At 33.9% G+C, this 16,218-nt stretch overlaps 1 protein-coding gene across 1 annotated transcript in view; it reads left to right on the forward strand.

Moving 5' to 3' along the window:
* LOC145296967 (short stature homeobox protein 2-like) overlaps positions 1-16,218 on the forward strand; it is a 300,556-nt gene that overhangs the window by 115,145 nt on the left and 169,193 nt on the right. The window contains exon 2 of the mRNA XM_080143195.1: positions 8,627-8,820. Coding sequence (XP_079999321.1) covers positions 8,627-8,820 — 194 coding nt within the window. The remainder of the gene's footprint in view (positions 1-8,626; positions 8,821-16,218) is intronic.

Below are 16,218 nucleotides of genomic sequence, written 5' to 3' on the forward strand. Positions count from 1 at the left end.
TATAATGATATCGTGAGGTTTCCGTTCGCGTCGGGCATCCATAGAATGAAAATATGCCACAGACTCCTATAAAGATATTTGAGATAAACCGTAATAAGCAGATATATTCTGGCACCAGAATTATTTAGATAAATGCTTTTACAGTTTTAACAAAAGGTCTACAATAATATCGCGGGTCTCCACTCACGCTGAACGTCCACAGAATTTCCAGCAACAATATATGATATTATAGGCCCCGCTAGTATTGAAATAATATATTAAAACAACTTGTACCGTTTGTAATAGAATGGTCGAGATATTATCGACCAAATATTCTCGATTGGGCTTGAATCGGGGCTTTGATCAGGCCAAAATATCACATTAATTGAATTATCAGAAAACCATTTTCTTGTGACTTTAGCAGTCCGTGCAGAGGCATTATCATGTTGAAAAATAATGTTCTGAGATATTTCCAGCTTCTGGATATTTAGTAACAGTCCTGTTTCTAATATTCTAATTGCATTGATTGACTTCTCACATCTAATAAGTTGTCCAACTCCTGCTGCAATAAAGTTCCCCATACCATTATCCCTTCATTCCCGTGTTTAACTGTCGTTTTTATGCAACTTGTCGAGAATCCTTCCCAGTTCTTCGATTGCACGAGCATCGGGAGCATCACTAATAAGACAAAATCTTGATTCATCTAACCAGAAAACATTCCTGAACCAGTCTGTATATTTCTTGCTATAACACGAGAAAAATCTCTTTCTATCATTTATATTCTTCTTAGATAAAAATGGCTTCTTTGCACACTTTTTTGAAGAAAACCCCATTTCTTTCATTCGTCAAGATATTGTATATCTAGAAAGAGAATTTCCAGCTCCTGTTTTGAATTATTTGCTATGGTCAACATAAGTTTTCTTTTTATCCTTCAAAACAGTTAATTTAAGCCTGTGGTCGACCTTCAAAGTGGATGCTCTAGGGCGACCAGGTCCAGATTTCCCTTTTAATAAGCGTTCGACTTCGAACCTTCGACCAATTCACTTCACTACAGAAAGAGATGTTTTTACATTTTCTTTTCTTAAAATATCAAAAATCTGCTTGTAAATCATTTTCGACTGCCTTAACCCTGCAATTCGTTTTTTTATATCCTCCCTAAGATGCGGTCTTACCATTTTTAGGATTAATTTTTCCACTTATTATTATATGCTATAATAATAATGATCTGTAAAGTAAAATTTTCAGCTAAAATTAACAAAAATTCATAGAAAAATATGGAAAAATCGATGTCTTCTTTCTTTCACGCTTGGCTCATTTTTTTTTTTTTTTTTTTTTTTGCTAAGATAGTATAGTATAGATCCATGAGGATGAGTATGGATCCAAAATTAAGCATTGATCAAAAAGCCAAAAGAGGCAGATTAACAATAAACTTATTTGGATATGCAACAAATATTGTTAAATTTAATACAAAAGTGTCTTCCCAAAACCCCAAGTGTTAAAATAATTATGCCTTAATTTTTTATTTAACGAAAAATGCAGTTGCGTCAATTTTGGCTACAAATCTTCTGGATCAAATCGTAACCATCTTAAATAAGAGAAAACATAGCCATTGAAAATAATGTCATGCCTAAAACATAGAAACTTTACAAAATAACATTGAAAATGCGATAAATAAGGGACACAATTTATACTATTGCCAAAGTCGTTGGAAAGATGGTGGGATCTTTCTACCGCTCCAGAAGATATCTCACTACTGATGCAATTCTCTATCTATATAAAAGCCAAGTACGTCCACGGATGGAATATCTGGGCAGGAGCTGCTAAAAACAGCCTATCCTGCCTTGACAGAGTACAAAATAGACTTTGTGGCTTAGTGGGGGGTGCCATTTTCTCTACCCTGCAACCTCTCTCCCACAGAAGAGACGTTGCGAGCCTATCCTTGTTTTATCGTTATTTCCATGGCATGTGCTCGTCTGAACTCAAATCTCTGGCCCTCCCTCGCCAATCTTTCACGAAAAACACCCGTCTAGCTGAATCCACTGTGAAAATTTTCCCCCACTCTTTATCTGTGCCTAAATCAAAACGTGGATTCCATGAACAAAGCTTCTTTCGTAGAACTGCACGCCTGTGGAACTCTGTTCCGTCTGCCTGCTTCCCACCTGACTACAACCTGGATGTCTTCAAGTTCAACGTTAACAAATTCCTAATGAACCGCCCCCTTAAGTAAACACTTCATCAAATCTCCAAACTAACGTAATGTACTTGCAGTAACCCTTATCCCTGAGTGGCTTCCGGGCCTTGATAAGTGGTGACCACCGTGTAAAAAGAATATATTAACGTTAAAAAACAACAACAACAACTTGCTTCAGGACAACATTCTGTAAATAAGCTTCCATTTAATCCAATTAATGGATTTTAAAGACTTAAATTCGTTATTTATTTACATAACAAATTTCATTTATAAATAAAAAAGAAAAGAACTTTATTAAATACTAGCAGATTCACCCAACATTGCCCGGTATCAAACGTAACGTTAAATTCCTTTAAAAAAGATGAAGTAAAAATACGGAAAAAAAACTGAGACATGTGCATACGAGTATTATATTTTTTTTTCTAATAAGTTCAATTCTTGTAAGTAAAAAAAAAATGCTTGAGCTAAGATCGAAACCAAAACCTAAAGACAGTGACTCAACTACGATAACCATTAGGCCAGCTTGACACAATCTTTAAACAGCGTTTTCAAACCTACTTATTCTTAATATAAGTATTCTGTCATGTTAACGATTCGCGCAGGGAAAATCCGATGACCCCACGTAACAATTTCTTTTATTAATTTTGACTCTTTAGCAGCGCTTTTCCTCGAATGAAAACCGATTAAAAAGTTTTTCACATGTCTGAATACACTATATACTAAATTTCAAGTCTGTATATCAAATATTCATTGAGAGCTGAAAGGGATATGGAAAATGAAGAGAATCAAAATAATGCCTATAATAGTGGGAGTACTAGGAATAATCCCGAAAAACTTTGACAAAAAAAATGGGAGAAATTGGAATCAGGGAGATGACTGGAAAAATACAACGAACAAGAATAATGAAAACAGCTGAAATATTAAGGAAAATCATTGAATGTGGAGACTAACACACATGAACCACAAACGCAGGTCAGACAATCTGCTGCAGAGACAAAACATGAAGCGCTACAAGGAACCAAGAACATTGAAGCTGCATACCTATAAGTTCTCTAACCCCTTCCCCATTCCCTCATTACAACATCACTGTCCCCCTCCCCCCAAAAAAGAGTGAGACCGAATAGCTAATAGTCAAGGAGGAAGGAAAGACCGAAGAGTGAGCACTGACCAGACCTCAACTGTATAAGTGCGAAAAGAACTGGGGCCTTGGGAAAGTTTATTGCCACTTAAATTCCAGTAAAGACCAATGGCCACTGCCAACGAGAAATAAATGGCAAGCAGCTGTTGCGATAATGCAAATTTATTTGCAAATGTTATCGAAAGAGGTGGAGAATACTGGAAAATCTGAGGAGATTTGTTGTCACTTAGCTTCCAGGGAACACCACAGGCTGTTTTTAATGAGATTTTTGATGGCCTTTATGAAAGCTCTTTATGAGCAAATAATAATAATAATAATAATAATAATAATAATAATAATAATAATAATAATAATAATAATAATTCTGATTTCGTTTATCAACGTCTCTCTGGAAAGGGATGGCATTCATTTCCAGAGGATTTCCCTTAATCCCGGCTTCAAACCAGGAGCTTCAAAGATTAAGGGTTTTTCTTACGGATGTGTGTGGTAGCTACAATTGCAGAGGTCTGAAGGCCGCCTAAAACATCGGGGATTCGTAGTTTTTTTCTAATTGTCCTTCCAGACGACTTGATGCTGCTTCTAGTTTACCAACTACGACCGGGATTATTTGTGTTTTAACACCGTGTATACGCCTTATCTCCAAGGCCAATGGAGCATAATTGCTCCACTTCTAATTCTCATTCTTTCTAACGTTCCTGTGCCAGGGTACTGAAAAGTCTACAATCTGCCATTTTTTTTTAGACTTTGTCAATGACGACCAAATTCGGACGATTATGTTCCAATTGCTTGGTTGTTATGACACTTTTGTCCCACCATACCTCAACCTTGCCATCCTCACTTGTTCTCACTTCATCAAGCAACTCCTCAAACCATTTTCCAGCACACTTCACCCCAACCCTCTTACACACCTCCCAATATATCCGGAGTCCCATGCGATCGTGTCTTTTGCGGTACTCTCTCTGGGCCAGTCCACTACACCCTGCTGCAAGGTGCGGAATTGACTCTGAGGTCTTACTACAAATCTGGCATTCTGCAGCAACTTTCTCTCCTAGAATCACTTTTTTGAACAGTCGTGTTCCTAATGCCTGCTCTTGTGCTGCACAAACAAAAGCTTCAGTACTCTTAGCCAGATACCCAGCTCTAAGCCACTGTATGATCTTTCAACAGTCACTTCTGCTGTATCCTGGAAGAACCTTCCATGCATTTTCTTCCAAGCAAGTTCATCTGCCTTTCTCTATCCATACGTTTCAAATAATAATAATAATAATAATAATAATAATAATAATAATAATAATAATAATCTTGCTCAGATAATTCGGCGATGACCCAGAAGTGCTAATATGCAACATTAGTTCAAGCAAATCATTCAGTTCATCGTGAATTCAGTTTTATCCGATGTTCGTATCTTACCGTTGATTTTACCGTCTTTTTCTTCGTTTCTCATTTTCTTATTTTGACTTCAACGATATCTGAAACCTTTTTATATGTATATATATTTTATTATTTGTTGCTTTTTTTTTGTTTTGTTTTTTTTGCTCTTTTTTCAATTTTTTTTTTTTTTTTTTTTTGCTTTACTTATTTACGTTTTGTCGGGGGAAATTACTTGTCGCCTGTCGAGAAACACAAGCCTGTTCAAGCGTAACAAGGTCTTCAGAAAAAGATGGCGTTGCCGTAGAAGCAGTGTGCTGCCGGAAGTAGGTTACCCCCCTTCTCAATTCGTGTCCATCTTCTAAGAACGCTTCGATGCCGAAGAAAAGAACAAACACAATTGGAAATACTTTGTTAGCCACGATGGCGAGCATTTCATACAAATGGGAATTTATTCAAAGTCCAACGAGTTGATTTCTTTCCTTTCAAATATATTTGTTTGAAAACATTTGGCGCCAATTGACAATGATGCTTCGTAGGAAAATTACCGAAAATCGACATTGACAATAAGCACGCAGCATCTTTACCTCATCTTTCCCTTCCTTAATTTCTTTTCGTTCTTTCTACATCATTATTTGAATACTAATCTCATTTTTGTTTATTTCCACATTTTCGCCCACATAATCGCCGACCTTCTTTGGGCGCAAATTTTTGAAACTGCAGACCTTCTAGTTGTAGAGAAATTTAATAATACACAGGAGTATATATATATATATATATATATATATATATATATATATATATATATATATATATATATATATATATATATATATATAAGCCTGGCGAATTCTCACGAGAATGAAACGCGGCGCGGCATATTCTGTGTAGCTTAATTGCCATATATATTTTTTATAAATTACTACCTAGCTCTATCTATGTAATGAGTACTGCTGAAGTAAATACTTAAAGTTTAAGCATAAAATTATACTTTCGTATATTAATATATGTGATTAAACGGAGTAGTCATATATATATACATATATATATATATATATTTATATATATATACATATATATTTATATATCATACTACTTTAATAACTATTATAGTAAATAATTATAGTACAAATATAATAATTATTATAGTAAATAATTATATATATATGTATATATAAGAGCAAATAGTTGATAAAATATGTTAAAAAACACTTTGAAAAAGAATTAAAAACATATTTAATTTGAAAAAGAAACACTAAATAAGTGTATATTCCATAATCCGCGGAGTTTCGAAGAAATACTTTTCTTCTCATCAGAGGGTAGGAATTAGCAAAATGCGGGATCGGATTTTGCATGCAAAAGTATTTGATGAAACTGCAAGTGAGTCAAAAATCTTACTTGATAACAAAACGTGAAGCAAAGGGAATATGGTGAAGAAAAAAGTGATTTCACGTGAATGGATAGTTTGGTTACAGGTGAAGTATCCAATGACGGTAAAATCCAAAAATGCAAATCCAAGAAAGTTAGTTAAATTTCCATTCGCACAAGTAAAATCCAAGGAAATCGCGTAATTGGAAAATGGTCCAAAATAATCCAAAAGATCGAAATCCATGGAATAATTCACAAATATGTACAAGGAAAAACGGGAAGAATTCCAATAATATTAATAAAAGAAAAATAAGATATCCGTTATATATATATATATATATATATATATATATATATATATATATATATATATATATATATATATATATATATATATATATATATTATTTTTATTTTATTTTTTTATATATATATTATATATATTTTATTTTATATATATTTTATTTTTATTTTATTTTTTTATATATATTTTATATATATTTTATATATATATATATATATATATATATATATATATATATATATATATATATATATTACACTTCTAGATATTAGTTATGGGGCGATTCCATTATTTTTCCCGGTTACGATATAATTTATCGATTCTGTACTAAATTCCAGATTCCTATACAATTACCGATTTCGATCCCGATTCTTTATAAATTTCTAAATATTTAACAATGGAATTGTTATTTTTTTTCGGATTACCGTAAAAACACATGTTAAACGTGCAGTTATTTTCTCAAACGTAAAAATGCATTTGCGCTGGACGATCTATCGATTTTAGTTTTATTATTAGTTTAAAATCAATAAATATTGATTATTTAGTCATTTAGTGTCGTCAGTGTGGCTTCCTTGGATTTATTACAATACGCGTTGGATCTTTTTTACCTGTCAAATACCAAGAACTTCCATTACAGGATTTAGCATACACTTTCGAGTTGAAGTTCAGTATTCTTTATTTGCTGCATCGATATCCAATTTCCCTTATTCTAATTCTTATTCTACAATGATTTAAAAACTTTAAAAACATTTCATTAAATTTTCTCTGTTTATTACCTTTAGCAAATCAGGTGTAAACCTTTTATAATATTTGCTAATATTTTCCTCCGAGGAGATGTATAAACATCGAAAACTCATGGGTTAAGGAAATATATTTGACTATACTGTGTTCTTTGTCTTGCATACAATAATATTTCTATATTTGAAATTTAACTTGTTCAAATCACAAATTTTAAATTCCTAAATTATGATTTATTTGCTCTATCTAGTATATTGAGCAATTTTATTTAGTTGGGATAATCTTATATAAAATTTTACATTCAATAATATTTTGTAGGACCGATAATCATTGTATTTGCACACCAGTAAATTTATTGTATTCCATTATTCTGAATAATTATATATATATATATATATATATATATATATATATATATATATATATATATATATTATGAGGTATATTTGGTTAAACAAAACAAGGGCAAAGTGCTCAATACGTTAGTAGAGGTAAATATGTTTTTATTATTTCAACCTCGGGATTTTTACTTAAATCATTACAAGTTTTTTCAATAGATTGGACAATAAAATTATCCTGTCGAGCTCGTCAGACGATTTAAGCCAAAATAAATAAGAAGGAGAAAGATTCTTTTAAATTACGTATGGATATCAAAAAACTAATAGTTGAAGATAGAGATAGAGGAGGAGGAAGAGTGAGAGAGAAGAAAAGGGATGGCGGAAGAAAAATATAGATTGCATTTATAATTAGAATTGATATTAAAAATTAAGAATAGAAGGAAAGAAATTACGATGAATTAAAATGAAAAGAGGAGATTGTTTGTTAAAAAGAGGGAAAAAGCAAATATATATAAATATGTGTGTATGTGTGTGTGTTAATGTGAAGACGATTAAATGGAATTGGGAATCGAAAAGATCGGAACTTTATACGTTATAAGAAACGAAAAAATGTGTCTATTTTCCGATCCCAAAAACTACTCCTTTTTTATAGTTTAAGTTAAACGGAATTCGACGAAAGATTTTTCAGTTATTATTAGCCTCGCAACGAGAGATAAAAAAAGGTAAAGTCTTTGGAGAAATATAAATTTATGCTAAAAAGTAAAAGCAGAAAACGTAATATTTTTAAGAAAGGCCAGACGTTCTTTTTTTAGAACAAATTTAAACTAGTTGCTAAACGTAATATGTAAAAATGACAGAATTGGAGCAAGATAAGAGAGAGTGGCCCATTTACTGCCTTGTCTGATGGATGAAAATAGGTGGGCGAAGAAGGAATAGATGTTATATGCGACAAAATTTCAATGTTTACGTAAGCCATCGCATACATATATACAGGAAGAACACATGGACGCATGCATAAACAAATAACTAAACATGTACGCATCAAAATATTCATAAGGAGGTTATTTTCGCCCGGCATTTGAGCTGCTTTTTTATTTTTTTACGCTCTATAGTTCTTTTCTGTCTATCATATTTACTTTGTCTCCCATAAGCCGATTAGTTTTCCTTATTTTGATTAATTTTGTTGCTCTTCTTCTATTTAGACTGCATAAAAGACAACCGGTCGGATATTGACGACGACGACCAACCGAAATTGAAACAGAGGCGAAGTCGCACGAATTTCACGCTGGAGCAATTGAACGAGTTGGAACGGTTATTTGATGAAACACATTATCCTGATGCCTTCATGCGTGAGGAACTCAGTCAGAGACTGGGACTCTCCGAAGCCAGAGTACAGGTAAGAACGGGCACGAATATATATATATATATATATATATATATATATATATATATATATATATATATATATATATATGTATATAAAATTTATTTATACAAACATTAATGGCTACATGTGTGCATACATGTTTCTGTAATCACCCGCGTTGGGGAACTACGTCTTCAGGCCAAGAATTACCGTCGAGAACTGTATATATATATATATATATATATATATATATATATATATATATATATATATATATTAAGGTTTGAGATGTTCAAAAGTGGGGATTAATGAAGGTAACAAGCTTGTTAGATGGTGTTCAATAAAAAGAGCAAAATATTTTTTTATTAATTATTTGGCGGCTTTTTTTTTTTCATTTTCCTTGTGGCGTCGAGGGGTTCTGGGTCGCCTGAGGAAGTCTCATTGACTGAAACAGATGGCTATTTGTAGCAACCATATGCAACTGTTTACCCTCAAATAATTAATATATATATATATATATATATATATATATATATATATATATATATATATATATATATATATATGTATATATATTAAGGCGACTAGAACAGTCTAAAGAGCAGAGGATATTTTAATGTATTAATAAATTCATTAATACAATTAAAAGAAAATAAAATAAAACAGTGCTCGTTGCAATGTAAATATATAATAAGCTCAATAGGCATATATATCCTAGATCTATTTTAATATTGAGTAAGATGATTGATAATTTTGAATTAAAAATTAAAAATTCAAAATCTGTTTCACAAGGAAGAACAAACAAAATCAATGAACCGATTTTTAATTTTTAATTTTAACTATAAATTATCAATCATATTACTCAATATATATATATATATACGTATATATACATATATACACATATATATGTACATATATATATATATATGCATACATATGTATATATATACATATATATATGTATATATATGTTTATATATATATATATGTATATATATGTTTATATATATGTATTTATATGTATATATATACATATATATATATACATATATACATATATACACATATATATGTATATATATATGTGTGTGTGTGTGTGTGTGTGTGTGTGTGTGTGTAAACATCTACCTTTTCTCCCCTTTTCCCGTCTCTTGCTTTCTAATCTCATCGAATCCTTTTAAATTCTGCCAAACTGTTAAATAACATTTCGATACAAATACGAAAATATGATGAATTTTATATTGTTTGTTTCCTCTAATGCATTAACCTGCAAAATAAATTGTATATATTTTGCAAACTTCTTCCCCTTTATGAAAAGAATTGCATTCTTCGAAACTCCATGGAATAAGGTTTTTCTTGTTTATCTGTACTCCTTGTCAAATAATTAAAATACAGGTTTATAAGCTGTTTTTTTTAAATTTAAATAAATTTTCTATAACAAGATTTTTATTCTATATTATATATATGTGTGTGTGTGTGTGTTTGTTTGTGTGTGAGTTACTTGTTATCGCCAGTGAGCAATCAGTCATAATAAATTATGTGAAAATTCGTTGTGGGTAGAAAAAGTACTATTAATGATAAACGAACAACTGTAATTTTAAGAAAAATCCTCAAATGAGGAAACCAATCAACATAAGGTCTGTACACTTAGCAGCCACATAACAGATGCAATAGAAATAGAAGAAAGCATTGAAGGAACAACACGTAAATCGAGGAGGGAAAGCACTACCTTGACCTCCACTGGAAAGGTGCGAAGCGTAGTGAGTAGGCTTGTTTTCATCCGAATCCCAGTGAGGAACCAAAGGTCGCCATCAGCGAGAAAGCAAAGTTTAACGGCTGTCGCGACAATGCAAACTAAATTGCAATGGTTATTGATAAAGGTAGGAAATACCGAAAATATGTGGAAACTTGTTGTCACTCAGACTCCAGGGAATACCACCGGGTATTGTAATTTAGTAATTAAAGATGATGATCTTTGTGAAAACTGCAGCAGCCCCCCCCCCCACCCCGCCAAAAGAAAATAGCATCGGCCTCAGATGATACCATCCAAAATAAGTGTGGATGGTTAAAAAAAGAAAAACACTAACCAGACCTCCACTGGATGAGTGCGAAGATGACTGGGACCTTCAGAATCTTATTATCATCCAAATTCCAGTGAAGACGAATGGCCATTACCAGCGACAAGTCAATGGCTAGGGAAGTTATTTTGCAAAGGTTATCGAAAGAATTGGAGAGTATTAGGAATCTGGAGAGGCTTGTTGTCACCCAGATTCCAGATAACACTACCGATTGTTTGTCAGTGAGTGATCTCTGATAATGATCTGTGCGAGAACTCCTAGTGAGTATGCATAATAAAAAATCTTTTGGTCGAGGGCACAAGCAAGATTAGTTTAGGGCGACACGAAAATGAATCCTCATGGGTCCGAGTGGAATTTGAGTAATTCAATGGAAGTGTCTGTCACGTGATATGCGGCACGTGGAGCGTTGTCAGCAGAAACACATGGTGGTCTTTTTTATTTATTTATTTATTTTTATTTATCTTTTTTTTTTTGAAACTGAATAAATTACGAAATAGGAAAAAGATGAAGAAGGAATGGTCTGGAGATGAGAGTAAGAAAGAAAATGTAATAAAAAGTGAATAGAGAAATAAATGCAAAAACAACAAGGCCGACAGCCATTAGTCGCGTGCTCTCGTGTAATGAATGAATGCGTGAATGTAGGATTGACATGAACTTCTTAAAGATAAACTAAATTGACCGAAAAAATGGGCTGAAATGATTAAATAAAAAGTAAATGACTTTAACGAACTTAAGGATGAGTTGAATGCTTAAAAAATAACTGGAATCCTTCAAAAACAACGTGAATGATCTGGAGAATGACTTGAATGGCTTTGAGACTGACTGGTTATAAAGTGGGTTATCATTATACATTAAATTAACAAAGAAAAGTGATCCCCCACTTTATATCACAAGAAGCACAGTATGTAGTAAGAACAGATACTACACTTTGATCTTTATATTCAATTTATTTCGTGAAAATGAAAATTACAATCAAAATAATTCAATGTAAAATTAAAATAAATTAAAAGCAAAATTCAAATTTACAAAACAAATTTAGGCACAAGGCCCTTTAAGATCTGGGATGGGGAGTGTTGAAGGGTCTTTGTTACTACAGTGAAAATGGAGTCTTTGGCGACTTTACTCTTGACTGGCAACATTTACCACAATACCTCATTCACTTTGTGGAATCTAAACTAACTAATGAAAACCCCAACGTTTTTGCAAAAAAGATATATATACAATTTCTGTGTGTGCGTGTGTGTGTGTGTGTGTGTGTGTGTGTGCATTTTTTTTTAAAATAAAATGTGTGTGTGTGTGTGTATGTGTGTGTGTGTGTGTGTGTGTGTGTGTGTGTGTGTGTGTGTGTGTGTGTGTGTGTGTGTGTGTGTGTGTGAAAAAAGTTCAATTCATTGGAAAAAATAAAAAGTTCTTGAATTTGGAAGAAAAATAGTTCGTGTTGGGGAGTGGGAAATATAGAAAAAATATACAAAAAATAAAATTAGTGCATTGATAGTAAGGTTCCTCCCTGAGCTAATCTAGAAAGTTAGATCGCCTACTGTTTTCCGGGGCACCGAAAACAAGCGGGGAGATCCCTAATGGGGATTGGGAAGACTTCATATCGGGTGTAGGGAGTAAAACAAATAGATTGTTAAAAACAAAAAAGTGGGGGAATATATTAGGTGGCGACCTTCGAGTAGGGGTTGACCAGGGGGTGATAAAACAAAGAGATAGGGGGTGTAGATTAGCCTCGGAAAGTTCTCTAGTGCCAAAAAACAAACAATCGGGGGACAGGATCTCATTTGTACCACCAGTCAAGAGTCTCTTTACTTTTTATTTGTCTAACCTAGCGGGATGGGCTCCGTAGGAACCAGTACCGCATGTGCCATGCCTATGGTGGTAACACGAATTCAAACTTGGCGCCTCGTCGGATGCACAGGCTAGCGTCATGCGTCTCTTGTCAAAGGCCACTCGAGACAACATACTACACTTTGATCTTGGCCAAAAGGCCAAGAAAAGCTTAAAAAGCTAAGAACAGCATAACAACAGACCTTTGATCTTAACCAAAAAGGCCAAGCACAAAAATGTTACGGACCGACAGACCGACCGACCGACCGACCGACGGACCTACGGAGTGACTTATAGAGTCGCTTGCACGCGACTAAAAATGAAAAAAGTAAAAGGAAAAAAAAGTAAATATATCGGAAAAGAAAGAAAGAAAATGCAATAAGTGAAAGAAGTACAAGGCATCACTGGAAGAATACTTAACATAATTAAATACTTTTTAGATAAGAGAAAAATCCAGGTTGTCCTCGACGGTCGTACATCGAAACAATATGATATAAATTCGGGAGTGCCTCAGGGGTCTATCCTTGGACCTCTATTGTTCCTAATATTCATAAATGACCTCCCTGACAAAATTGTCTGTGAGATGGGTATATTTGCTGATGACACCACGCTCTATAACAGACAGGACTGGAAAACAAATTAATACATATCTAAAGAAATGGCAGAAACACTAGAGGACGACTCTAATCTGTAGTGGAATGGGGACAAAAATGGATGGGCACATTCAATGCTGCCAAGACTAAACTTGTTTCCTTCAATAACTACGAGAAACCTTCTCTACCACCAATAGCAATGGCCAAAGATTCATTACCTGAAAGTGCTTCTTTTTAAACTCCTCGGCCTAACGGTCATAGGAAACATGAGTTGGAACAATTACATTGAGAGCATTGCCAGGACCGCTGCGAAGAAGGTAGGTTCTGTCTACCGTGCTAGAAAGCTACTAACGCCCGAAAGAATCCTGTATCTCTATAAGGCCACCATTCGCCCATGTATGGAGTATTGCTGTCATATTTGGGCTGGTGCATCTGCTACCAGTCTCTCGCTCCTAGACAGGGTTCAAAAGAGAGTCGCCAACCTGATAGGTTCTAAACTGTCATCTAAGCTTCAGCTTCTGTCCCATCGACGAAATGTAGAATCCTTCTACCTGTTTTACGAGTAGTTTAACGGTGAATATTCCGACGAACTGCAAGCACTTGTACCCCCTCGACGTAAATACCCCCGACAAACCAGACAAGCAGCTAAATCCCACCCCCTCACAGTTGATATCCCTAGATGTAAGAGAGCCTTCTACTCCAGTAGTTTCTTCCCCAGAACAGCTAGACTTTGGAATTCCCTTCCGGGTTCCTGCTTCCCCAGCTGTACTGACATACAGAAGTTTAAGTGTAACGTGAACCACGATCTTGCTGCCTAACTTCCCAATAATACTCCTGTAGCTTGTGTCCCTGATAGTAGCCCCCTATATCAATGTAGCAATGTGCCTTGTTTGGGGTGAAAATGTAATTTAAAAAAGACATTAAAAAGAAAAGCGAAATCAACGTGTGATAAAATTTTGACGAGAAACAAGAAGATAATGAAAAAAGAAAAAAAGGAATTACTCCCATGAAGAAAAGCACTAATCTTATCGTATGGCTTACTTGCCATACGTATGTTTTATTTTCAGCGCTATTGACATAATTAACGTTGCTTTAGTAAAAACGCAAACAAAAAATATACTTAATATATTTAATAAATGAAGTCGATGAATATATATTGTAAAAATTATCTCTAGCAAACTTAGCAAAGCAAATCTAGCAGAAGCAAATCTAGCAAAGCAAATCTAGCAAAGCAAATCTAGCAAAGCAAATCTAGCAAAGCAAATCTAGCAAAGCAAATCTAGCAAAGCAAATCTAGCAAAGCAAATCTAGCAAAGCAAATCTAGCAAAGCAAATCTAGCAAAAGCAAATCTAGCAAAGCAAATCTAGCAGAAGCAAATCTAGCAAAGCAAATCTAGCAAAGCAAATCTAGCAAAGCAAATCTAGCAAAGCAAATCTAGCAAAGCAAATCTAGCAAAGCAAATCTAGCAAAAGCAAATCTAGCAAAGCAAATCTAGCAGAAGCAAATCTAGCAAAGCAAATCTAGCAAAGCAAATCTAGCAAAAGCAAATCTAGCAAAGCAAATCTAGCAAAGCAAATCTAGCAAAGCAAATCTAGCAAAGCAAATCTAGCAAAGCAAATCTAGCAGAAGCAAATCTAGCAAAGCAAATCTAGCAAAGCAAATCTAGCAAAGCAAATCTAGCAGAAGCAAATCTAGCAAAGCAAATCTAGCAAAGCAAATCTAGCAAAAGCAAATCTAGCAAAGCAAATCTAGCAAAGCAAATCTAGCAAAGCAAATCTAGCAAAGCAAATCTAGCAAAGCAAATCTAGCAGAAGCAAATCTAGCAAAGCAAATCTAGCAAAGCAAATCTAGCAAAGCAAATCTAGCAAAGCAAATCTAGCAAAGCAAATCTAGCAAAAGCAAATCTAGCAAAGCAAATCTAGCAGAAGCAAATCTAGCAAAGCAAATCTAGCAAAGCAAATCTAGCAAAGCAAATCTAGCAAAGCAAATCTAGCAAAGTAAATCTAGCAAAGCAAATCTAGCAGAAGCAAATCTAGCAAAGCAAATCTAGCAAAGCAAATCTAGCAAAAGCAAATCTAGCAAAGCAAATCTAGCAAAGCAAATCTAGCAAAGCAAATCTAGCAAAGCAAATCTAGCAAAGCAAATCTAGCAGAAGCAAATCTAGCAAAGCAAATCTAGCAAAGCAAATCTAGCAAAGCAAATCTAGCAAAGCAAATCTAGCAGAAGCAAATCTAGCAAAGCAAATCTAGCAAAAGTTCTACGCTGTTAAGAAGAACAGTTGATTATAATATTTATTATACATATATATATTTTTTTTCGCACAGTGGTCACCACTTATCAAGGCCCGGAAGCCACTCAGGGATAAGGGTTATTGCAAGTACATTACGTTAGTTTGGAGATTTGATGAAGTGTTTACTTAAGGGGGCGGTTCATTAGGTATTTGTTAACGTTGGACTTGAACACATCCAAGTTGTAGTCAGGTGGGAAGCAGGCAGACGGAACAGAGTTCCACAGGCGTGCAGTTCTAAGAAAGAAGCTTTGTTCATGGAATCCGCGTTTTAATTTAGGCACAGATAAAGAGTGGGGGAAATTTTTCACAGTGGATTCAGCTAGACGGGTGTTTTTCGTGAAAGATTGGCGAGGGGGAACCAGAGATTGGAGTTCAGACGAGCACCTGCCATGGAAATAACGATAGGGAAGCAGGAATATATATATATGTATATATATATATATATATATATATATATATATATATATATATATATATATATATATATATATATATATATATATATATGTTGTTTGAGAAGGAAAACCGAAGAATTTATAAAATGGTAATCAACGTTTCGTCCCTATTGCAGAGGACATCATCAAGATTTCATGGGAAAAATGCAGGAGAAAACGATCATAGACCATATGCGAGCGA

Source organism: Euprymna scolopes, chromosome 17 (genome assembly GCF_053919585.1).
Source record: "Euprymna scolopes isolate OS-2025 chromosome 17, ASM5391958v1, whole genome shotgun sequence".
Taxonomy (NCBI): domain Eukaryota; kingdom Metazoa; phylum Mollusca; class Cephalopoda; order Sepiida; family Sepiolidae; genus Euprymna; species Euprymna scolopes.